This window comes from Salvia splendens, chromosome 22 (genome assembly GCF_004379255.2).
Source record: "Salvia splendens isolate huo1 chromosome 22, SspV2, whole genome shotgun sequence".
Lineage (NCBI taxonomy): Eukaryota > Viridiplantae > Streptophyta > Magnoliopsida > Lamiales > Lamiaceae > Salvia > Salvia splendens.
The window spans coordinates 3,903,475-3,928,909 of record NC_056053.1 but is presented as its reverse complement, the minus strand read 5'-3'; the positions used below and the strand labels follow the sequence as shown (position 1 = coordinate 3,928,909).

Below are 25,435 nucleotides of genomic sequence, written 5' to 3'. Positions count from 1 at the left end.
ATAGGTTTTGTGTTGTATAGAAAATGGTCATTTAGCTGACCGTGTTCATTATCCTATAATAACGTAATAATTTATAATAAATATAATGACAAATGGAAGCATAATTGTGGGGTAAATGTTGATAGATAATTCCATAATTAGACTTTAAGCGTGACATGAGTTTACAAAGTGACGTGAGAATCTAACTCAATATTAATCTTATCTCCGCCTAGAATCTATATTGGATTAGCATTTCTATATCATTATTACATGACAAATAATAAGAAAAAATGATGTGATAGATATATCCATATTGTAAACGAGAAAATATTTAAGAATTATTTTCAATTCAAAAACCAATCCGGAGTTTTCCTTCGCAATAATAGAATGTTTGTGTAGTTAGTTGAGATATCGACAGCATTAATATAGAATCTAGATTAGGATGAACTCGAAACCAAATTATGTAAATTTCATTGGAAAAATAGTCAAGACTAATTAAAGTTGGTATTAGATATATATGGTGATTGAGAAAGAGAGATGCATATCACAAACATAGTCGAATTATTGATTGATTTTCACTTGAGAAAATACTATATATAGATGTTATCAAGAGATAGTGATTTGCGAGTAGTTCAACTGTCCCATATCATTGCAGGGAAAAAGATGTCTATTATATATTCTTTTTTATTTTAAAAACAAGAAAATAACAAAACATTTACCTTCAATCCTGTTAAAATCACCAAACTAAATTACTAGTGCATAGATAGAAAAGGTCGACTAAATGAATGAACATATATAAATTGATTAATTATATGCAACATTCAAAACGAATTTACAAATAAATAAAATGTAAACAATGATTGGAGTGCAAAGCCTGATATATCTTTAGTCATGTCACATATAAAAGTCGTAGTACACAAATGAATAATTTGGTCATAACTAGAGGAGAAAGGAAAAGGCAAAGATTGTTAGGTGTAGATTGCACCAAGTCTTCCACAATATCCCACTTTCCACATTCATTTGGCCATCCTTGTTCCAAGTCTTGTCCTTCTCTCTCTCATTCTCCCATTGAAACTTTTCCATGTTCATGAACCCACCTATTCAATATAGTACATTGCTCCAAATATATTTTTTCACCAATATCATAATTAAGTGTTGGCGAGTAAATATCTAAAAGAACTGAGACTACTGGGGAGTCATTATTATTAGACTATAAACAGTGCACATGAGATGATAAAAAAAATGAAGAGTGGGCCCAACTGTAATAACGGCAATGGGGCAATGGCCATGTCGGCATGCCCCAACGTGGACGGCTACACCAATAAACCCACTCTCTCACTCACATGCATTAGGTCACCCGCAACGGGTCACGCGGGTGGCCCGTAATCCGTCACGCCGGGATGAGACGGCGGCGTGACGCGTTGCAGCGCCCCGTCTCGTCCCCAGCCCGCCGAGAAGGATGGCAAGACGTCTCGCCACGCGCCAGCGCGACGTGGCGCGCTCCGGCGCCATGCGTGACGCCCACTCACCGGCCCGCGAGTGGGCATCGTCACGCTGACACAATAAATCATTTTTTAAAAAAATTTAAATTAAAAAAATTAAATAAATGAAAAACGGTAATATTACCGTTAATATTACCGTTTTTCTTTTTATTTTTATTTTTATTTTTTTACTCTATAAATACTCCTAATTCATCCTCATTTCACACACAAATACAAATCTATTCTTCCCAAATCATCTTCATTTCCTCTCCAATTTTCATCTAACCTCTCATAACAAAATGTCCAGCGACGGAAACTCTGGCGGTGGGGGCTCTGGCGGGTTCGACATCAACGCGTTCGGCGACTGTGGGGGCATGTACAATGTCCTGGGTGGTGGTTTCGGTTCGTCGACGCCGAGCACCCAGGGTTTGTCGACGCTGGGGGGTACCAACCACCCCATTTTGATGTGGATGCATACGGCTGTCCCTCCGCCCCGAGGTATTCGCACGGATTATCCCAGATTCGGGAGGATTATTCCGTTGAACCCACTTCGGAAGAAGGCCGAGGCGGTGGAAGCTCCAGGGCGGAGGCAGAGGCGGACGAGGAGGAGGAGGAGGATCTAGGCCGGCATCTGTACAGCCCCAAAGGAACGCTTACGGTGTACAACACCCGGATCAGCGTCTCGTACGATCCCATCATCGGGAATCAACAATCCCGGAAGTGCTTCTGGGAAAAGGTCACCGAGGAGATTAACCCGAAGGGGTCCTGCCGCCGCACATTTAAGATGCTCCGCGGTCACTTTGACCGAGTCGACAGAGAGGTCAAAAAATTCTACGCCATCTACAAGAGTGAAGCGGCTCATTACTAAAGCGGAGCCACGAGAGCCGACATTCTGAGGTCGGCTTTGCGAGTCTACTTCGACGACACCGGTAAACAATTCAAACATGTAAATGTTTGGGAGGTCGTAGAGTATTTAAGGGACTCCATGTGCTTTGCCCACAACGAGAACGACTCTTTATTTACCAACAGAAAATATTTTCCCATTTCTTTAATTCCTCAGTTTTACTCTTTAATTAGGTATGACTTAATTATGAGCGGACACGCTTCTCACACGGTATATTCTCAACAATCATAATTTCTGCAATCAATATTCGTGCTTCAATCATATATGTTGATGACTAGATTGGGCGACAGTTAGTCGGCAACTGAGTTTATGGTCTATTCAGGGTGACAGTTAAGTCGGCAACTGAGTTTTATGGATATATATATATATATAACTCACTTAGATATTATTTACATATGACATCAACATGGGGAGTTGTCTTTAGGGATGTGGATGTAATGATATGGGTACAAATAAAAGTTGACGGCACAACACAATAAAAAAAGAACAAAAAATGGAATTGCAAAATTAAATTGAAATTGAAATTACAATTAAATTAATAAACTATAATTATAAAACGGTAAATGAGCTGAGTCGAGAAATGTCTCGTTCCGGAAGACGAGATACTCCCGATAGTGTTCTTGGTTCAAGTGTGTTGTTTGCAAAGATGAAACGACTTTGTCTCGTTCGTAGCAGCATCGAAGTAGTCTGAACAACCTCTGACGAATTTGAAGAGACGAGGAGAGGGCATTGACAATGAAAGATGTATAAAACTTTTTGTACATTGTGGTACATTAAACATTACTCTGCTTGTAGAGCTTGGTGTCGAGCACTTGTTTTCCGCACATCGCACACACTCCTACATTACCAAATAAAGAACAAATTCAAACGCTTTGCATGCAATTCTTCGATAAAATTAAATTTATTTAACAAATGGAAGAAACTGGTATACCTTTACTGTAAGTGCATGCCATTCTGATGAACTTGCTGCTTGCATATGGCACACTTTGACTGTCCATAAGGGGATAGACAAACAATACACACTAAAATTATCAAGACATGTAATACGAAGAACGTCTTTCCTTCACGTAACAATATCAGCAAGCAATGTAAACAGAGCTTAGAGATACAGACAAAGAAATCAATAAACTACCCTACCAACAAAGTTGCAAAGTGAACAAGCATTCCAATTCATTTTGAATACATAAATTATTCACAATGCAAGAAATCAGATCAAACTCTGCTGCCAAAATAAGCTGTGCACAGATTGATTCAACATTTGATGCAGGAAAGTAAATGTAATGAACTCTTTAATTTATTGAATTATTGACTTACTATTATTAGTGAAATTATTATTATTATTATTATTATAAATGTGGACGTGTGTAACTAGGAACTAAACTTGTTAAGATCAATACTTTCACTCTCCATATTTGTTGTTGACATTTGTAATTTTGTCTTTAGGTAAAACATAAAATTAATATATATCTGGGTTTTGTATCTTGAGTTAACCATATACTCCTATGTAAACAAATCCTGATTAAGTAAGATGGAGTACTTAAAAACATCATTTCAATGTCATCGTAAATTAATGATTTTGGTCACATAAATTAGTGATGTGAATCAAATATTTTATTGTACCATACTAAATTTCATGCATTTTATCATTTGTGGTTCATATTTGGTTTAAGTGAACTTCCTAGATCGAGAATCGAGATGGTAACGAAATTATGACAAAGTTCGAATTAAAAAAAAGATGAGTTTTTAATGTACAATGAGTTATAATAATACTACGAAATTGTCACCAAATTCTACACGGCCGGATCAACCACATTTGGTTTATATCCAGTTGGGCTTAGTCATATTGATTTGCAAACCAGGCATACATGAAAATTCATCAAAGATTATCTCCATTACCAAAGAAAATAAAGTCAATTTAATTCGTTAACATTGGTGTTTTCCACTCGAATAATTGATTTGGATTTACATTACTTATTAACAATTACGACAGTTTGGCCGAGTGTTATTAGGCTCCCGTTTGAAAGGGCGTGGGTTCAAATCCCACAGCTGTCAAATGAAACGCGTTAGTTTTACAATATACTCCCCACGTCGCTAAAAATTTGTTATATTTCATTTTTTCACTCATTTTAGAAAAATGTAGAGGAAGTTCATGTATATTGTGTTGAGCTTAGAGCACTCACAATGGAGGCCGATCGTTAGTTTTTCAATATACTCCATTCATTCCTAAACATTTGTTATATTTCATTTTTTGCACTCATTTTGAAAAAATATAGAGGAGGTTCATGGATATTGTGTTGAGCTTAGAGCACTCACAATGGAGGCCGATTGCGATCCGCCTCCCCATCGGCTCTCTAAGGCCTTCATTGTGGAGCAAGGGCCGATGGCCACCCACCTCCTCGGGGCCGATTGATCGGCACAACTAAACTCCTCTTTTAATAAAAAAATTTTATTCATTTTTTATCCTTTATATATAACCCATTCCCCACTAATTATTCACATTCATCCTACTTTATTTTATCTCACTCTATATTTTACTTTCCCCATTAATTATTCACATTCCCCACTAATTTTAATATTTTTATTAATGTTTTTTGTTTGTTTTTTTATATTTTTTAAATGTAGGATGTTTTCTTTTTAATAAAATTTGCTTTTTTATTGAGTTGCCTTTATTTCTTGTTATTATAGTATCATTTTATTTCACTAAATTAGAAGTGAAATATATAAAATAGTGATGATGTAGAAATGAGATGGGCTTTGAGATAGGCTCTGGGATGGACTCTCATTGCAAGGAGATAGGCTCTGAGATGAGCCTGCTGACGTGACAGGAAAAAATGGAGATAAACTCTGATATGGGCTCCGGAGATAGGTCATCATTGCTAGTACTCTTTCAAAGAATAAGGTCATGGTGAAGTCTAAGCAAGATCAAGACAAATAATTGGATGAGTTTTACAAAATGAAGTCGAAAGAAGTTTTCTAAAGAAAAAAAGGAGTTGGATGTCCGCTAGCTATAATCAAAACCAAATCTAGAAATACGGTGATACAGATGGTATGATAGGGTGTATGAATTCAAAGAATACGCGACAAATAGCTTAGAGAAACAACGTAAAATGTAGAGGTCCGAGAAATTAATAGTGTGATATAAGATATTGGGGCAAGTTTCAAGGAGACTAGATCGTCTCACTGCACCAGAAGCTGTTGAATCAAATCCATCTTTGGACCAACATAGAGAAGAAACCATTTTCGTTGAAGAGGTATATATACCTTTTGGATATTTGATGTTATAGTTATGAATTGTTTGTATACTTATTTTGAAATTATGTTCAAAAATGCAAAATCTTGATTGAAATGCTCTTCAAGAGATTGGAGTATTTTAGGTAAAAAAATGACCAAACAATGAAAAAAGTACTTCAAACGATATCAAATCAAAATTGAAGGATCTCTGATGGTATTTTTAAAGTTTTAGTACATAATTTGATACTAACTCTTATTTTTATGCATGGGTTCGAATCGCATAGCTGTCTAATTATTACTCCCTTCGTCCCACAATAAGGGTCAAATTTCACTTTTACCATAAATGGTAAGTAGGTCTCACATTTTACTAACTCACTTCACTCACATTTTTATTATAAAATCAATTTAGAAAAGTGGACCTCATATTCCACTAATTTTTCTAATTTAGGATTCTCTACATTTCTTAAAACTCGTGTCCATACCAAAGGTGACTTCAATTGTGAGATGGAGTAGTTTTTTTATCTATTGCCAATTTAATTTTTAGAGGGAACACTTTTTATGGTTTGTGCACTTTGCCAAGGTACTCTCTTGATCCACCAATAAACGTCCTACTTTACCATTTTCGTTCTTCAACCCAATAAAAGTGGACAATTAATGAAGGATGGAAGGAGTATTTCTTCTTCGCCATTTTATAATATTTTCTATTTTAAATATATGTTGGTATATATTACTCCCTTCGGTACGGTAACAAATGTCACATTTTCCCTTTTAAAACTGTCTTACAAAACATATTCTATCACATTTTTTTAAAAGTTATTTTTACATTACTATAAACATATTATTTTTTCTTTTCAATTAATACACAAAATAACATATACTAAAATTTCATATCATTATTTAATATTTAAGTGCGTCATCTGTTATGCGATTGGGCTATTAAGATTTAATGAAGTGGCACGACACGATTGGCTCCACCACCTATACGAAATCCTAGTCAGCTTTCTTCCCACTTACAGTCCTCCAAAGTCCAAAGTCTCTGCTTCATCAAACAAACCTCACTCCCTCCGTCGCAATGGCGATCTCTCCCACCACATTCGCCGTCGCCGCCCTCCTCCTCATCACCCACCTCACATCCCCCGCCGCATCCCTCTCCTCCGACCCCGTCGTCGCCGAGCTCTCCGCCCTCCAATCCCAGTCCCCCACCGGCGTCATCCGCCTCTCCGACTCCCTCCTCCGCCGCATCCTCTCCCTCCCCACCCCCCGCCCCTTCCACACCCTAATCTTCTTCGACGCACACCACCTCCACTCCAAGCCCGAGCTCTCCCTCCCCACACTCAAATCCGAATTCGCCCTAGTTTCCGCCTCTTTCCTATCCAACAACCCTAATCACAAATCCAAACTCTTCTTCTTCGAAGTCGAATTCCAGGAATCTCAATCCTCCTTCGCCCAATTCGGCGTCAACTCCCTCCCTCACATCCGCCTCATCCCGCCGACCGCCTCCGATGTCAAAACGCAATCGATTCAAATGGACGGCGCGGATAACTCGAGACTCGCCGATTCCATGGCCGAATTCATCGAATCCAGAGCTCAATTAACCGTCGGCCCGATCAATCGCCCCCCTGTCATTTCGAGGAAACAAATCGCATTCATAATCGCTGTAATCCTGCTCATGACCCCCTTCTTCCTGAAGAAATTGATCTCTGGCAACACAATTTTCCACGATAAGAACGTATGGATGGCGGGGGCGGTTTTCGTCTACTTCTTCAGCGTTTCGGGGGCGATGTTCAACATAATTAGGAAAATGCCGATGGTTATTGCGGACAGGCAGGATCCGTCGAAGCTGGTGTTCTTCTACCAGGGGTCGGGGATGCAGCTGGGGGCGGAGGGGTTCTCGATCGGCTTCTTGTACACGATCGTGGGGCTGCTGCTGGCTTTTGTGACTCATGTATTGGTGGGGGTGAAGAACAAGACTGCGCAGAGGGCTGTGATGCTGTTTGCGCTTTTCGTGTCGTTCTGGGCCGTGAAAAAGGTGATTTACTTGGATAACTGGAAGACCGGGTATAGCATTCATGCCTACATACCTTCGAGCTGGCAGTGATGGCTTTTGGTAAGCAATTGATGTAGGCTGAGTGTGTAGGATGTATTCATCAGTTGTAGCACTTAACAGTCATAGACATACTTGAGGCTTTCTTCTTTTGATTGGATATGCAATACTGAATATTTTTGTTAGATGTTTTGTTCCTTGCTGATGCCTTTTCAGTTAGTTATTACAATTTGAACTTTCCACTCTTGAATGCATCTATGTTTGTGTCTGTTTTTGTTTGATGTGCTTTCTTTCAGTGTTTCTATGTTGTGATATGAAGGAAACCTAAGTATAACCTGACAATCGGTACTGCCATATCCCAAAACGAATGAACTGCAGCCTTAAAAGTAGACTGCTGAGTTTACTGTCCATCTTATGCTCATTCCATAAATAGGATTACACCAATGTTTACTGTCCATCTTATGTTCCTTCCATCAATAGGATTCGCTATAACGTTTGTAGAATGTTCTCATACGCATACACCATCATAGAGCTCGTAATCAAGTTTCCATAGACACAGTGTTGTTGTCTTCTATTTATTCATCTTTGCTAAGCCAGGCCGATTGCTTATGCAACTTATGTTAAACTTTGTTAATTTGCAGTGCTAGTACTTGTGATACTTTCCTGTTTGAGATTAAAATTACTTGCATAGATTTTGAGTTTCAAGTGCCACTTTGATAGCAATGAAGAGAGTTGATGACTCCAAATACACTGAACTCGTAGATTTGTAGTTATGAAGGGTTCATGAGGTTCTATCTCTAGTGACATGAATTCTCTTTCTCAATTCGAGGTTATAGGTCTAGTGATTCGTATTCTTCTTTTTGCACTCTTCCTTCTGTGGTGACCGAAGTTTGAAAACACCGCATAAGTATGGCGTGAATGTCGCTGGAGTAGTGTATGAATGCTCTGCTGAGTGATGATCTATTCACTGGTAGTATCTCTCAGTTTCTAAATAGTACTTTCTTTCCTTGAGTATACTTTTTTGCATTCAACCCAAGGCTATTCATAGGGAGAATATATTCCTTGAGTCCAAATCAAACTTGGACCCTCACAATCTCACTTAAAAAGTAGACATAAATAAGGATTCAACAAAAAGTCTCATAGCAGGGCCGGCAAGAAAGCATGCATATCTAAAAATTCTTTGCTTAAGCATGCAGCAGCAGCAAGATTCCCTAATAGATATAAATCACAATTACCCCTTCCTAATTCTGGGACACTTAGTTACAAATAATTGGGATATGGAAGAACAAGCCGAAGTTGTCGGATTAGCCTTCGTGGAGCACTACTACCACCTGTTCGACCACAACCGGGCAGCCCTCATCTCGCTCTACAGTCCGACGTCTATGCTCACGTTTGAGGGGCAGAGGATACAAGGGGCTGATCAAATCTCGACCAAGATCAACCAGCTGCCGTTTGATCAATGCCGCCATGCAATCAGCACCGTTGATTGCCAGCCGTCAGCTGTTGCTGGTGGTGTCGTCGTCTTTGTCAGTGGCAGTCTTCAGCTGCAGGGAGAGGAGCATTCCTTGAGGTTTAGCCAGGTGCCAAGTGTATCCTAATAGTAGGCAACATTATTGATAAACGAGTTAATTTTAGAATTGAAATTAAAAATAAGGAATTTGTTTTTTTAATTTCTTGTAATGAACTGCAGATGTTTCACTTGATTCCGACGGGAGAAGGTAGCTATTTCGTGAAGAACGATATGTTTCGACTAAACTATGGTTGATTTCTACACATTGGAGTTGTTGTGAACTTATTTTATTACACATATATTCGAATATATGTACTTGGGTTGGTTGATCATGTTGTGGTTATGCATATATGCAATGTTCCATTTCTATATACTCCATATCTTTGAGACTATATATGAAAAGATATATCTCTCATAATTAGACATGTTAATAAGCTTTTTCTCTATAAATTCTCAATTGTATTCGACTTAAAACAACTAAGTTATCACGCCATATGTTGGAAATTGCATGCAGTGTTACGTATATCAGTATATGAGATGTTATTCACATTTTTAAATGTTCAGCCTACTTTATTAAACGTATAAATCAAGACATCATAAAGTTCTTAAAAAACCAAAAACAAAAAAGTTTATGAGTACAGATTAATTAACAAAATTTGTATATACAAAATACCCTTAAATTTTAAACCGGTTTTTATTTAAATCGGTTTTCTCATTAACTATTATCCCTTTACTTAATTGCCCTTTTGCTATATTTGCAAAGTTAAATCAATATCAAATTACATTGATTATATATGGAAATGGAGTATGACCATATCAAATACGGTCACTTCAAAAAAAGGTGCCATTTTTCTAGAGAAATAACATAAATTGAGATTGCACTAAGAAATTAGATGATAAGATTATTATTTGCCTAAAGCATTAAGAAATACCATTTGGTTGGACGACAAAAGAATTAAGAATATAATAATAGAATAATTAAATATAAAATACTATTATTATTTTGTTGGATGATTACACTAAGAAATTAAGTATATATATAGTTATTTTTATAACTTAAACTTTTAAGAATTATTTAATAATAAATTAATAGAATATAAAATACTATTATTACTTTTTTGGATGATAACACTAATAAATTAAGTATATATGCAGATAGTTGTTTTTATTACTTAGAATTATAAATATAATTTAATAATAAAATAAGTAGATATGAATGACTATGATTATTTTGGTTGATGGTACACTAAGAAATTAAGTATATACACACACGTAACATTTTTGTATTTATTTAAAAGTAAAATAATTGGATGTGAATATACATGATTAAATTGTCGGACAATAACACTAAAGAAACTAAGTATATATGCATGTAGTCACTTTTATAACTTATAATTATAAGAATTTAAAAATACTATTAATATTTCATTGGATAATAAAATTAAGAAATTAAGTATATAATAATATAGTCATTTATAACTTGGAATTTTTAGAATTATTTATAATAAAATAATTGGATGTGAATGACTATGATAATTTTGTTTGATGGTAACACTAAGAAATTATGTATATATGCATTTAGTCATTTTCATAATTTAGAAATTTAAAAATTATTTAATAATAAAATAATTGGATGTGAATGACTATGAATAAATTGTTGAATGATAACACTAAGAAATCAAGTATATATGTATATAGTCATTTTTATAACTTAGAATTTTAAGAATCATTTAATTATAAAATAATTGTAAGCGAAATACTTTATTATGGAAATTTAGTATATACACATGTACTTATTTTTTTATAATATGGAAATTTAAAAATTATTTAATAATAAAAAATACTGTATAAATTGGATGCGAATGACCATGATTATTTCGTGTGATGATAATACTAAGAAATAAAGGAATCAAAATAAACACATAAATTTAAAAATTAAGGAATTAGATTACTTTACATGCAGAATCTTGTCAACAAAACATGGCTAAAGAAATTAAGCATATATCCATGTAGTAGTTTTTATAACTTAGAATTTTAAAAATTATTATTAGAGTGAACTACTCTAAGAATCCCTGGTCTTGTCAAAAAATACACCAATAGTCTCTGAAAATTTTTTATAGCATTTTTAGTACTTTAAGTCTGAAATAACCCTAGACACAACCATGGTAAATATTTAACATTTGAGGGCATTTTAGACCTTTCTGTTTTGCAATCATTACTTGACATCACCTCAATCTCTCTATCTCTCTTGTTCCTCTTCCTTACCATAAAGAATGCTAATTGACACCAATGTCAATTATGTTATGATCAATCTTGATTTTTATTTCTTTTTTCCTTTTACCTGAACTAATTATGAGTTAATAACAAGACTAAGCTCATCAAGTTTTACAAAAATGCCGACAAGTCGCTTTCTCAAGTTAATTCATAGTCAAAATCAGATTATGTACTGCAAAATATTAGTTGGTTCAAAATTTTAGAGAAAAAGAATGATTGTCGATTTTAGCTTTGGCAATTTTAAACTATTGGACACATATTTTACATTGTTTGTAAATTTTTCGTGACTCCACTCTCGAATAAAAATGAAATTACTTGGTAATCGAGCATGGATATATTTTCAAGCCATCCCAAATCAGCTTTTCAATACAAAATTTCCCTTCTCCTTAGTGGCGGAGAACAGCGCCTCCGGCCGTCGATCAACAACACCAGAGCTGCTCAACATGCGGCACGGAATCCGAAGAAGCGCTACCGTGCGCAGAGGTGCGCGCCAACCATCGTCCTCACCACAGACACCACCAATTTCAGAACCATGGTCCAGGAATTTACCGGAATCCCCACGCCGCCCTTCAACACCTCCTCTTTCCCTAGGAACAGCCTCGATTTCTTTGGCTCTAGATCTGCCCACCCCTTCTCCCAGAAGGTTCACCACCTCACGCCTCACCCCTTCTTCTCCACCACCAACACCGCCGCTTCCACCTCTATCAACTACACCTCCCAAATTTCTTCAACATCCCAAACCAAAACCAAAACATTCTCACATCTCTCCTCCAATCAAACCCCAACACCAAAACATTATCAGTGACAATAATAATATATACAAATAAAGCATCTCGGTTACACTTGTAGGAAAAACATGTAACATGTGGGAAATTAGAAAGGTCTCAAAACCTTTCATTTCCTAAGTCTTTTGGCTTTTCAACGTCCATGTGTTCATGAGGTGCCTTAAACCCGAGACCTCTCGTGTGGCCACTCCTAGCCTATAAATAGGCTTGTTTTGAGAGATGGAAGACACACAACACAATCTACAATCATTCTCTCTTCTCTCATAGCTCAAGCACTCTAGTTCGCATCTTAGGAGCATTGCATTGCTCGGTTCTCGCCTTCAATTCAAGTTCGCCGGAGCCTACGAGTTTGAGGTGCTTCAACTCGATAGGAGGAAAGTCGTTTCATCTTTGGGGACATTACGCCAATCCGTGAGCACTAGCCGGGGCGTATTTCGTCTTGCGGAGAGAGGGTCACCTCGACTCGACTTGAAGAAGACAATAGTTTGCATCTTGTTCCTTTTATTGTATCTACTTTGTTTTATTTACCTTCCAGTTTTTTGTGTTCTTTGTAATAGCAAGGGTTGCCAGTGTAAAGGCCACTATTTTTCCAACAATCGCAAGACGAAATACTATACTCTTGCTGAAATCATGAGCACCAGAGCTGGAATGAAGAAACGAACAGTACCAATGTTCATGAGCTACGAAATGGTTAATTCCTTGAGATCTATTCTCTTGAGAATTGTGTTTATCGTTTGTCAGTTGACAAGCAAGACCAATTTTGACTTGGTAGTAATAATTGGGATGCAGGGGTTGTTGAATATACCAATGCACATATGGTTCAATATAATTGTGTACTTATTGTTGGAGACAATATTGTGCAAATTATTTGAACGTGTTGTTATAAACAACAAAGATCACGAGGTGATCGCAATGGTCTCCGATGTGAACCATGGTAACAATCCAAATGAATGGTTTGTTGATACAGGTGCCACATGTCATGTGTGCTCCGAAAGAAGCGTTTTTTCTACCTACAAATCTGTTGGAGATAGAAAAGTACGTATGGGAAACCAAGCCTCTTCTAAGGTGGTTGGTGTGGGTAATGTGTTCCTAAAATTAGGATCTGGAAAAGTTCTTACCCTTAGGGATGTACTGCATGTCCCAGACATCCGAAATAATTTGGTGTAAGGCTCACTTCTAGTAAATCATGTATTTTCACTAGAATTTGAGTGTGAAAAGGTTATATTGACCAAGTATAAAAAGTTCATAGGTGAAGGTCACCTAGTGAATGGGCTTTTTGAGCTGAATGTTACGGCCATTCACCGTGGAAAAGGAATAAGCAATAAGGAAAATGACACATCCTCTTATTTGCTTGAAAGCTCTGACTTATGGCACAATAGATTGAGACATGTAAATCTAAATGCTATAAAAAGATTAGTAAATCTTAATTTACTAAAAGTAGATAAGTTTAACTCACAAGAAAGATGTGAAGTGTGTGTTGAAGCCAAAATGGCTAAACTGCCGTTCCATTCGGTAGAGCGAAGCACGAAACCTCTAGAGTTAATCCATACAGACGTATGTGATTTAAAATTTGTGCAAACTAGAGGTGGTAAAAAGTACTTCATCACATTTATAGATGATTGCACAAGGTATTGTTACCTTTACTTATTAAGAAGTAAAGATGAGGCAATTGAAGCGTTTAAAGACTTCAAAAATGAAGCCGAAAATCAACTTAATTGTCGAATTAAGTGTGTTCGAAGTGATAGAGGTGGTGAGTATGTAGCCCCGTTTGCAGAATTATGCCATGCAAGTGGTATAATTCACCAAACAACGGCTCCATATTCTCCCCAGTCAAATGGAGTTGCTGAACGAAAAAATCGAACACTTAAAGAGATGATGAATGCTCTGTTGATTAATTCTGGTTTATCCCAGAACATGTGGGGGAGGCTGTGTTAACAGCGAATCATATCCTGAATAAAATTCCACTAAAAAATAGGGATGTGACTCCTTATGAGTTGTGGAAAGGGAAGAAACCTTCATATTCATACCTCAAAGTGTGGGGGTGTTTAGCGAAGGTAGAAGTGCCACCTCCGAAACAAGTTGCAATAGGGCCTAAAACAGTCGATTGCATCTTTATTGGTCATGCACTTAATATTAGTGCCTATCGTTTCCTAGTCCATAGGTCAGCTGTGCCTGGCGTGGCTGAAGGAACAACGATTGAGTCAAGAAATGCTATATTCTTTGAGAATGTATACCCTTGCAAGAGGCAAGAGGATCGTTCTAGTGAAAGAATGATGGATGAATCCACTAGTTCTAATCCTCCAAAAAGGACGAGGTCAAGTCCTGAGGATGTTGAACCAAGACGTGGTAAAAGAGTTAAAGTTGCTAAAACATTTGGTCCTGACTTCATAACTTTTATGTTGGATGACGAACCAAAGTCATTGGCGGAAGCTCTGTCTGGCCCAGACGCGGCGTGGTGGCAAGAAGCTATCAACAGTGAAATTGAATCCATCATGAGAAATAACACTTGGGTGTTAGTAGACTTGCCTGAAGGCTGTAAGCCTTTAGGGTGCAAGTGGATTCTGAAAAGGAAATATAAGCCCGATGGTACTATAGATAAGTACAAAGCTCGCCTAGTTGTCCAAGGCTTTAAGCAGAAAGAAGGGTATGACTTTTTTGATACCTATTCACCTGTTACGAGAATCACTTCCATTCGGGTGCTTCTAGCGATTGCTGCTTTGCACAATCTCGATATTCACCAAATGGATGTGAAAACTGCGTTTCTGAATGGTGATCTGGAAGAAGAAATATATATGGAACAACCCGAAGGGTTTGTTGTGCCTGGGCAAGAGCGTAAAGTATGCAAACTGGTAAAGTCATTATATGGGTTGAAGCAAGCACCATTACAATGGCATTTGAAATTTGACAACGTGATGTTGGCAAATGGATTCACTATCAATGAGTGTGATAAGTGTGTTTACATTAAGAACACAGATAACGGGTTTGTTATTGTGTGTCTGTATGTTGATGATATGTTGATAATGGGCAGCGATAGTGCCATTATTAACGAGACAAAAAACATGTTGAAAAGAAATTTCGATATGAAAGATATGGGTCTAGCTGATGTGATTCTCGGAATCAAAATATTGAGGACTAATGAGGGAATTGCCTTAACGCAATCTCATTATGTTGAGAAGATGCTTAAGAAATTCAACTCATTTGATTGTAAGCCAGCAAAGACTCCTTTGGAGCTCAATGTCCATCTAAGCAAGAATATGGGTGATTCCGTTGCTCAAGAAGAGTATGCAAAGGTCATAGGAAGTTTGATGTTTATCACAAACTGTACTCGACCTGATCTTGCTTGTCCTGTAAACAAGTTGAGCCGATTTACGAGCAACCCAAGCAAGGAACATTGGAAAGCTCTGTGTAGAGTTTTGAGATACTTGAAGTATACTATTAACTTTGGGTTGCATTACACAAGATATCCCCAAGTACTTGAAGGGTACTGTGACGCAAATTGGATCTCTAATTCAAAAGACTCATTTTCGACAAGTGGGTATGTGTTCACTGTGGGGGGTGGTGTTGTCTCGTGGAAATCAACGAAACAGACGTGTATTGCTCGTTCCACCATGGAATCTGAGTTTATCGCTTTGGATAAAGCAGGGGAAGAAGCCGAGTGGCTTAGAAACTTCCTAGAAGATATTCCATGTTGGAAGAAGCCAGTGCCCGCAGTATTGATACACTGTGATAGCAAAGCAGCTATAGGTAGAGCACAAAGTGGCTTTTATAATGGTAAGTCTCGACATATTCGTCGACGACATAATACCGTAAGGCAGTTGATCACAAGTGGCATTATCTCAGTTGACTATGTAAAGTCAGTGGATAACTTAGCGGATCCGTTAACAAAAGGTTTAAACCGTGATCAAATGCAAAAATTGCTAAAAGGAATGGGACTGAAAACCACATCTTAAAATATGAGTATAGTGGTAACCCAACCATACGATTGGAGATCCCATGGGATTGGTTCAATGGGAAAACAAAGCTATACAAATCTAGCTGTAACACTCAGAAGATTTTAATCTTCGCCCATTCTTTAGAAAGCATTGAGTGTTGTAACCTGCACGTGGTAAGAGGCTAAGTCTTTTGACTTTTAATGATTCTTGAAATCTCAAGGAGATGCAGTATGGCAGGATACTCATGAAAGAATCACCTATATAAGTGAGAAGTTAGGCCGCTTCGTGAGAGTAAGTCACTTATGAATTCGAAAGAGGTGTTCCACGGCCGAAACGGACACAAACGTGAGAACTGATGGAGTTGAGACTATATTGTGTTGATACTATTGACTAGGCATACACTAAGGAGGAATAGTTCAAGGCATCGCGTCCACTAGCCCGCCGGTATGTCCGATAGTATTGACTATGGAAGGTTCAAAACCACAAGTTACCTCTCCAAATACAGTATTGTTTCTCGAGAACTGAGCAAAGAGTCTGCATACATGCATTTGTGTCTGGTGTTGGTTTGAGCTTGCAGCGCTCTAACCAATGTGGGGGATTGTAGGAAAAACATGTAACATGTGGGAAATTAGAAAGGTCTCAAAACCTTTCATTTCCTAAGTCTTTTGGCTTTTCAACGTCCATGTGTTCATGAGGTGCCTTAAACCCGAGACCTCTCGTGTGGCCACTCCTAGCCTATAAATAGGCTTGTTTTGAGAGATGGAAGACACACAACACAATCTACAATCATTCTCTCTTCTCTCATAGCTCAAGCACTCTAGTTCGCATCTTAGGAGCATTGCATTGCTCGGTTCTCGCCTTCAATTCAAGTTCGCCGGAGCCTACGAGTTTGAGTTGCTTCAACTCGATAGGAGGAAAGTCGTTTCATCTTTGGGGACATTACGCCAATCCGTGAGCACTAGCCGGGGCGTATTTCGTCTTGCGGAGAGAGGGTCACCTCGACTCGACTTGAAGAAGACAATAGTTTGCATCTTGTTCCTTTTATTGTATCTACTTTGTTTTATTTACCTTCCAGTTTTTTGTGTTCTTTGTAATAGCAAGGGTTGCCAGTGTAAAGGCCACTATTTTTCCAACAACACTTCAGCTTATGCATATAGCAAAGTTAACATGCAATTAAAGAAAGGGGAATAAGAAAGATCGGAAAGTGGATAAGAAAGAGTCAGATGATGGATGGGCATGTTAAAACATGCACAACTGAAAAGGTCATTTTGTGCTTGACCGAAAATGCCCTCTTGGCATTTAGGTGATTTTTCGAATGCAAAGGGGTATAAAAGACCGATAGGTACCAACATTGTAATTCTTAGGGACCAAAAAACGCTATAAAATTTTTTCAGGGACTATTGGTGTATTTTTCGATAAGATCAAAGACTATTTAAGTAGTTCACTCTTATTATTATTAATTTTTTGGATGATAACACTAAGAAATTAAGTATATATACATGTAGTCCTTTTTATAATTAAGGATTTTAAAAGTTATTTAATAATAAAATAATTGAATGTGAATGAAGATTATTATTTTGTTGGATGATAATACTAATAAATTAAGTATAAAAATATATGTAGTCATTTTTATAACTCAGAATTTTTATAGAATAGTTTATAATAAAATAACTGAATGCAAATGACTATGATTATTTTGTTGGATGATAACACTGAGAAATTGAGTATATATACATGTACTTGTTTTCAAAACATTCGAATTTTAAGAATTATTTAACAATAAATAATTGAATGAGTATGACTATAACTATTTCGTTGGATGATAACGCTAATATATATACATGCAATCTTTTTTTTAGTAGAATTTTAAGAATTATAAATATTTGTATGAGAATGATTATGATTATTTCGTTAGATGATAAGAAATCAAGTATATACACCTGCATTCTTTCTATAACTTAGAAATTTGAATATCATTTAATAACAACATAACTTGATACAAATGATTATTATTATTATTTCAGTGGAATTATAATATTAAAAAAAATATGTATATACGCATATAGTCGTATTTGTAATTTAAAATTTTAAAAATTATTGCCTAATAAATAATTTGATATCAATAACTATTAGGTGAATAAATTTAAAAATTAGTATTTTATCAAATTTTAAGCACACGCGAATGATAAATAAACTTTTGTATTAGTTTTGAATATTGAATAAAATTCAGCATTGAGGTAAGTCAATTCAAATCCTTTTAGTATTTTGCAAATTTGAAGGGATGAGTTAAATTTTGATAAAATGATAAAGAAATATACTCATTCTTGTTATTGGAAGAATAATTATGTAACGGTCAATCTTTATAATTAATTACTAGTGTGATGTAGTAAATCATTCCTTAAATGTATATATGTTGATTGAAAACTAAATCTTTCCTAAATGAGCAATAAAAGGGTAAATATGTAATACATTACTTTAATTAATAATTATAAATGCAAAATATCTAGAATGTCTAATTTTGTATATACAATATTTGTTAGTTTATCACTACCCAAAGTTTATATATCATGAAAATCATAGCAAAAAAGAACACCCTAAAAATTTGAGAGCGATTTACTAAAAATCAAATTAAAATTGTCGAAGGAGGCTCTATTCGTGATTCAGACACCTAAAATGATTTAGACCACGCGACTTATCATAATACTCCATCTGTCTCATTAAAAATGAAACATTTCTTAAAATTGAAACAACTTTATCTCTATTTTTTTCATCTCTCGTACTTTACTCTCTTTTCATTAACTCACAAAACAACACTACATAAAATCTCGTACCGATTTCCAAATATTGCATATTTAATAGAACGGAGGGAGTACATTATAGACTCAGTGGCGGAGCCAGGAATTTTGCAGTGGGGGGTCCAAGAACAAGAAAAAATTTAGCTCTGCCACTGTTAATAGTTGCAGGTATCCATCGATGATTTTTTCATCAAAATTAGTCGTAGGAAGACCCTTTTATGTTTTGCCTTTTTTTATCATTAAGATTTTAGAAATAAATGCATATCAAGCAAACTTAATCTAATCGAGAATAATTGATATAAGCATCTTGTCATGCTCTTAAGAAGAATTTTACCTATTACCATTAAAAGTCATGAATTAGAAATATAGCATTGGATAAAAAAACTTTTAAAAGTCATTTGGTAAATATAATATAGCCGAGACGCTTGCCAATTGCGCTATAAAACATTATGATTAAGTTTTCTGAATATATGTATATATATTATACTTAAAATTCAAATGGCTGGGGGAACAAGGACCCTCCATGCCCCACCGTAGCTCCGCCCCTGATTATAGTGGTAACCGGAACCGATCTACGTAGATGGATGATATTAAAATTATTATCTTGATCGAGTTCGACAACTTAAGTCATTAGAGATGCATTATGCGGTGTGAATGATACAAATTATTTGCTTCTTCAGTTTCACGTGTATGGACTACTAGTAATTCATATAAAAAAACATAGACGTGAAACTAGATCTAGAGCCATAACAAATATAGGTATTGTGTGTTGAAATATGAAAAAAAAAATACAAAAAAAAATAGTACTACTTATGAACGTTTTTACGTTCAAAATGTTCTGATCTTGACCTGTGTCTGTATAATAGAGAAATATATTAACTGCTCCACTTAGTCAATTAAAATATAATCTGAATTAATTAAATTTGAATATCCTAATTAATTTAGTCCATGTTTATTTTTGATCAATTCTCTTCTTCCTAGAAATTGAGCCCCCACCAATTTTTTGGGAGAATTTAGCGGTTTTCCCTCATCTCTCCTCCCTTCTCTCTCCCCTTCCATCTCCTCTCTTCCAAAATATTCCCACACCCACCAACACACAATTCGCGTTGGATTACTTCTCCGACAACGCCACCGTCACCACCCTTATATTCCCTCTAAATCATTTCTTCATTTTCTTCATTCCATGCCAACCTTAATCACCTCATCAATCATCTCCAATCATTGAACAAATAATCCCCTTTTATCCATTTCATAATTTCGTCGCATGCATGTTTACACCAACATTATTTGAAGATATATACACGCCTCTTTTAAATCTCATGTAATCATTTTACTCCTTTTCCTTCATTGCATGATGCTTAATTAATTATAACCTTTAGTATTATTATGAAAAATACTTGACTGCAAATGGAGAGATGCCCATAAATCAATTTTAATTGTGATTAATTAATACTTTATGGCACTATTGCTTTGGAAGTAGGCAAGGGAGGAATCCTTTTTGACACATATTGGTGGTGCTTTGTCCTACATTTCTGATATGGGAACAAAAATGAAGGGGATATATAAAGGATTCAAATACGGCATCACCAATATGTTTGGTAATTAATTTTTCCTATTTCTCCAAAATTAATCATCTTCTAGATTAGTGTTTGGGGGCTTATTTAATTAGCAGTATTGGCTGGTTTTGCAGCAGTGAAGGAACCAGAAATGGAAATTGGGGGTCCCACTGATGTCAAACATGTAGCACATATAGGGACGGATGGCTCCTCCGGAAATGCACCCTCTTGGGTAAATATATAATCGATGTTTGTGACATAGATGTATATAGTTTGAATGTCACAGATTTTATCTTTCCTATTGTTTACAAATACAGATGAATGAATACAATAGCGGGAATGATTTTGCAACAACATCAATTGGTAATTCCGCCTCTGGTTCTGAATCCACCGGCATGTCTCCATGGTCATCTCGAGGTCGCCCTCTTATCATCTCCATCATTTTTTTGTCGGAATACTCTTTACTCGCTAAAAAAACGACTAAGGATATTTTTTCGTTCAAATACAGACGCTAATTTGCGTTTTAAATGCACCATCTACGCTTCAATATAACCATGCTTTCCTTTGTACAATAATTTTACTAGTTTTATCACTATAAGATGAGTTTGTTGTAATAATGTATATTACACGTGAAATATGTTTATAAATGTACATGCAAAGAAAATTGAGTATCTATGGATTGTAATACTATAAGATTTCCCATATATTGGTGAGTGAATAGTGATAAGAGGTTGGTTTATCATGAACAGAATTTGGCGATTCCGTAAGGCAAGATGAGAACTCGACGGAGGCTGCTCCTGTGAAGAAGAAGGAGAGGAGGAAGAAGCCTAGATCGAATAATGTTAACTCTCCAAAATCATCGAACGGCTCTTGTTCATCAAGGCCTTCAAGGCAAGGAAAGCAAAAAACCAAATTCATGGAAAACAATGCAAAAACAACAAACATCCAAGTTGTGTAGAATTAAAAGTTGTGAATTTCATCCATTTTCTCCACTTCTTCAATAAGGGACTTCTTGTTTTGTTCCTACACATGAGAGTTAATTAATATCCAATTGATGTTGTAGGAAATCTGTGGTATTTAGGGGGGGAAGGGTGTATTGTGGAGTATTATTGGAGGTGAAAATGAGTTAAAAGATCAAACACTATATATAAAGATTGATATGAGAAACTAAATTTCTTTTTTCTTCTTTTAAACTTAGTTTCTTCCTCGGAGTTGAGGCGATGAGTACATATTTGGTAACTTGTTACCTTTGTTGACAAATAATTGTGCCAATTTGAATACTCTTATTATTTGATCTTAACAAGCATACAAGTATATTATATTTTTCATTTTGTAGTGTCACTTTTCTGTGCCTAGTTTCTTGAATTGGTATCTTTTAAATAAGTGCAGGATTTTTTTTACAATTGTCTACAACTTTAATCATAGTCCAAATGTTTTCATCTCACTATAATTAAGCTTCTGACTAGAATGTCTTTAAGTTGTGTCTTTATTTTCAATTTAAGAATTTTAGTTAATGTAATTTTTAAGAATTTTAGTAAAGTGATTTTCATATTTTTTGAGTTAGTTATTATAAGTGGATAGAAAATAATAAATAAAAAATTAAATTAACTTGTGGTATTATTTGAGCCTTGAGATTTGGTTTGGGGTCCATCATTCATATTGGGCCTAAATAAATATAGCAGCCCATATAAGTAGTTTTCAAAAATTAAAAAGAATAGAAATGAGGCCCAAAGATATGTTTAAAACACAGACGAATTAACCGTCACACCGCCGATACCTTCGTCTCTTCTCTCTTTCTCTGATTTTCTACTTCTCCATTTCATCGCCGATTAAACGCAAAAACGGTCGATTGCATCCAGTCATTTGATCGTCTCGGTGTTGGATGCTGGTTTTGAAAATCTGATTGAGTATTGTTCAATTGGGGGAAAGGGTAAATAAACAGAAAAATGATTGCGGATTTCCACCTATTGCGGACAATCAGCGCCGCGATGCGCCACCGCCAAATCGGGGAACGTCTCTCCAATATCCACCGCCGCTTATTACACCTCGGTCCAGACACCGTTGAAGAGCTATTCGAAAGGCATGTAGTGAAGGACGATAACAGGCACCTCGATGATGACGAAAAGGAACTTTTGACTCGGCAGCGACTCACCAGCACTCGCCGCGAGGCGCTGAGCCTGTACCGGGATATCATCCGAGCGACTCGGTTCTTCATGTGGCCTGACTCGCGAGGCGTCCTTTGGCGCGATGTTTTGAGGGAAAATGCGCGGAAGGAATACGAGGCTGCACGGTTTGAGAAGGATCCGGAGGTAGTGACTCGGCTGCTAATCGGAGGACGGGATTCAGTGCAGGCGGCGATCGATAAGCTCGTGGAGAAGCAGAAGGAGCAAATCGAGAAGGAAAGAAATGAGTCGCGCCGCTGATGATGTTAATGGTAATTACTTCATATTTGGAATTGAATTAGCTGTTCTTAATTGTATCTGGAATTGCTCCTATGCCATATTTCCAAATAAAATTACTTAAGCGTTGCAATTTCTGCCTCGTTATTTTTTCTGGAGCTGTTGATCGCAGTTATCTATTTTTTGGGGGAAATTGGGGATTAAATGGGATTTGTATGCTATAGGTTTCCGGTGTCTAGCCTGTACATGCTTATGTTGTTCATACTATAACATAGAATAAAGGTTTTGAATTGTGGTTTATTTGTATGTTGGGGAAACATGATTGGTGGAGCATGTGAGTTAGTCTAATTGGAAGGTAGGAGCTTAACCTTAAAATGGATGGGGAGCAGATGAAATTGAAGCTCTTTGGGTATTGCTGTTTAAAAACTTGTCTGAATCTTCGACAAGTAATTGTCTTTAGTGGCCATATGAATATGGATGGCAGATCAAGGTTTTCTTCAACCTTTTTGGTCCCCCTTAGAATAAGTCACCTTAGGTAGCAACTCGATCTTTACACTAGTCAGGGTTATAGAATGGAGAAAAAAACAGACATGAAATGGCACAGTATATGGAAGATTCATTACCTTAATGGTTTATGCATATATTTACTTGTAGATGATTGAAAGTTAGCCCAATCACATAACTATTGTTGGTTGTTCAGTACACTTATAGTGAATAAAGCTTGTGGGTTCTGTCTACTGCCAAACCTTGCTAGTTGATGAAAATCAACTCTGCTATTTTATCCTTGCTAGCTAAGTGCGTCAAGTCAATTTGTATCCAGGATTGTCACCGTCCGTATCTTTTACTGTTAATATTAGATGAAAGAGTTGTTGATGCTAGTCTATCTTGTCTAAAAAGGTTTAATCTATAGAGATGCATAACTATTGGAGTGTTCTTAATGACTAGATGTAATCATGAGCCCCATTCCAATTGAGATCCAATTACTGAAAACGGTGCATCTATTCCAACCTTTTAAAACTTGCATTCATTAAGTTTACTCCCTCACGTTCTCGTTAAGCTTGAATAGTAAGCTCAGACGTGAAATTTGTAAATTTGAGCTGTAGATGATGCTTGGTTCTATCTGAGCATGAGAAGCAAGTTGATAAAAATGTTATATGACAACTGAAATGTATTACTAGTTGTAGATATCCACGCTTCTGGCTGTAGATATTAAACTTAAATCTAATAACCTTGTGAGTGACAGATTATGCACATTGGCTAGAAAAGTTGGGATCATAATATTACTAAGCAAGGTCGATGTTTTGGCTCAATGACAGATACACCTCCTCGAGTGCTACTAATGTATCTGTTGTCTTTCTTCAGTAATACTTCTTGGAGAGAGGTTGGTTTAGGAATCGGATTTTAGGTTGTTTATTCTATTTTTATGCAAATACATGTTAAAGAAAGGAAGGAGGAGAGTAATTTGGATATATGAACTCATATAAATGCTCTAAGTCTAATGCCATGTGCTTCATATGATGCTGGAGTGAATTCTATGTAGTTTTTCTCGTCTCTGGTTTCCAGTTAAAAATTCCTATGAATTTGCAATCAGGTGTTATCCATAGGAATGAAGAGGCCATGCCATATAATTGTTTGTTCAGATGTAGAAGCCTTCTGAGTGTCCACCGTTTACTTCAACATTAAAAGCTTGCCACCAACAAAACATTGTTGTAAGATTTCATGTGAAGTTGTAAGATTTTCCAGCATTGTCATTGTATAAGGGAAAGTTGTAAACTAGGCAGTTTAATGTTCATACTTGTTTTTAACCTTTTTTTTCCCTTGGAGAAGGGAAGTTTGTGAAATAGGCAGGAAATTAGATTTACCCATATATCAAAATATTCATTTTGCTTTTTGTAAAGTTACAAATTGGCCATTTTTTACTTAAATGGAGTACTAATTTTCCCTTCATTCAAAACTATGAAATGGCTGTGAACTGTAGGCAAAATAAGGTTAATTGACAACCAAGAAGGTCAGTCTTATAAATTGTAGGTAAAATAGGGCTTATTCACGACTAAGATGCATTTTTGTTGGGAATTATAATACATTGTTCATTTAACTATGATTGTCAATTGTAGGTGAAATCAGGCCAATTTGGGAATAATGAGCTTCGTGATTGTGAATTACTATCATAATATTAACGGCTGTTTTTGGGATATCCCAAGGAATTTGGTAATTTCTTGAGCTAATTTTGTTTGTTTTGAAATTGGAGAAATCTTAGCATTGAGTTTAATCACGTATCATATAAATCATGTAAGGTAGAGCAGATAAAATAGAAATAGTGTTTTGGGGGAATGATCACATTGCTAACTCAATCTCAAATTGCTAACTACAACTAATTTAAAACCATAAGATATGTAGAGATCTAATAGTCTATAAATTGTCATGTGTAATTTCGTTTTATTAATAATTAAATTTGAAAAGATTAGAAAACTACCAAAATTAGGGGTTTGGATCAAAATGTCAATATAGTGTATTAAAAATATCAATACGATTCATTGAATATGTC

At 36.1% G+C, this 25,435-nt stretch overlaps 3 protein-coding genes and 1 long non-coding RNA gene across 7 annotated transcripts; all 4 read left to right on the top strand.

Annotated features, from left to right (window-relative positions):
* Window positions 1-6,609: 6,609 nt before the first annotated feature.
* On the top strand, window positions 6,610-7,824 carry LOC121786142 (probable dolichyl-diphosphooligosaccharide--protein glycosyltransferase subunit 3B). Its single transcript, XM_042184686.1, has one exon. The coding sequence runs from the start codon at window positions 6,668-6,670 to the stop codon at window positions 7,691-7,693; it is 1,026 nt and encodes a 341-aa protein (XP_042040620.1). The 5' UTR covers window positions 6,610-6,667; the 3' UTR covers window positions 7,694-7,824.
* A 148-nt stretch (window positions 7,825-7,972) lies between these two features.
* Window positions 7,973-9,564, top strand: LOC121786144 (nuclear transport factor 2B-like). Its single transcript, XM_042184687.1, has 2 exons — window positions 7,973-9,219; window positions 9,330-9,564. The coding sequence occupies exons 1-2, from the start codon at window positions 8,830-8,832 to the stop codon at window positions 9,402-9,404; spliced, it is 465 nt and encodes a 154-aa protein (XP_042040621.1). The 5' UTR covers window positions 7,973-8,829; the 3' UTR covers window positions 9,405-9,564.
* Window positions 9,565-19,977: 10,413 nt separating this feature from the next.
* On the top strand, window positions 19,978-21,658 carry LOC121786531 (CRIB domain-containing protein RIC10-like). Of its 4 annotated transcripts, none has more exons than XM_042185170.1 (5): window positions 19,978-20,256; window positions 20,416-20,533; window positions 20,629-20,723; window positions 20,809-20,908; window positions 21,241-21,658. In XM_042185170.1, the coding sequence occupies exons 2-5, from the start codon at window positions 20,473-20,475 to the stop codon at window positions 21,447-21,449; spliced, it is 465 nt and encodes a 154-aa protein (XP_042041104.1). In that variant the 5' UTR covers window positions 19,978-20,256; window positions 20,416-20,472; the 3' UTR covers window positions 21,450-21,658. The 4 variants fall into 4 exon arrangements, with proteins under 4 accessions (XP_042041104.1, XP_042041103.1, XP_042041101.1 ...); XM_042185169.1 differs by having other exon boundaries at window positions 20,413-20,533; window positions 20,626-20,723; XM_042185167.1 differs by having other exon boundaries at window positions 19,979-20,256; window positions 20,626-20,723.
* Window positions 21,659-22,246: 588 nt separating this feature from the next.
* LOC121785695 lies at window positions 22,247-24,837 on the top strand. The gene is made up of 2 exons (XR_006047035.1): window positions 22,247-22,925; window positions 24,482-24,837. It is a non-coding gene; the product is annotated as an uncharacterized LOC121785695 (long non-coding RNA).
* The last annotated feature ends 598 nt before the right edge of the window (window positions 24,838-25,435 follow it).

Coding starts and splice junctions, on each gene's coding strand:
- LOC121786142 (XM_042184686.1), top strand. CDS start 6,668: ATGGCGATCTCTCCCACCACATTCGCCGTCGCCGCCCTCCTCCTCATC.
- LOC121786531 (XM_042185169.1), top strand. CDS start 20,473: ATGGGAACAAAAATGAAGGGGATATATAAAGGATTCAAATACGGCATC. Junction 20,534..20,625: donor CGGCATCACCAATATGTTTG/GTAATTAATTTT, acceptor CTGGTTTTGCAG/CAGTGAAGGAACCAGAAATG. Junction 20,909..21,240: donor GTCTCCATGGTCATCTCGAG/GTCGCCCTCTTA, acceptor TATCATGAACAG/AATTTGGCGATTCCGTAAGG.
- LOC121786144 (XM_042184687.1), top strand. CDS start 8,830: ATGCAGCAGCAGCAAGATTCCCTAATAGATATAAATCACAATTACCCC. Junction 9,220..9,329: donor ATTCCTTGAGGTTTAGCCAG/GTGCCAAGTGTA, acceptor AATGAACTGCAG/ATGTTTCACTTGATTCCGAC.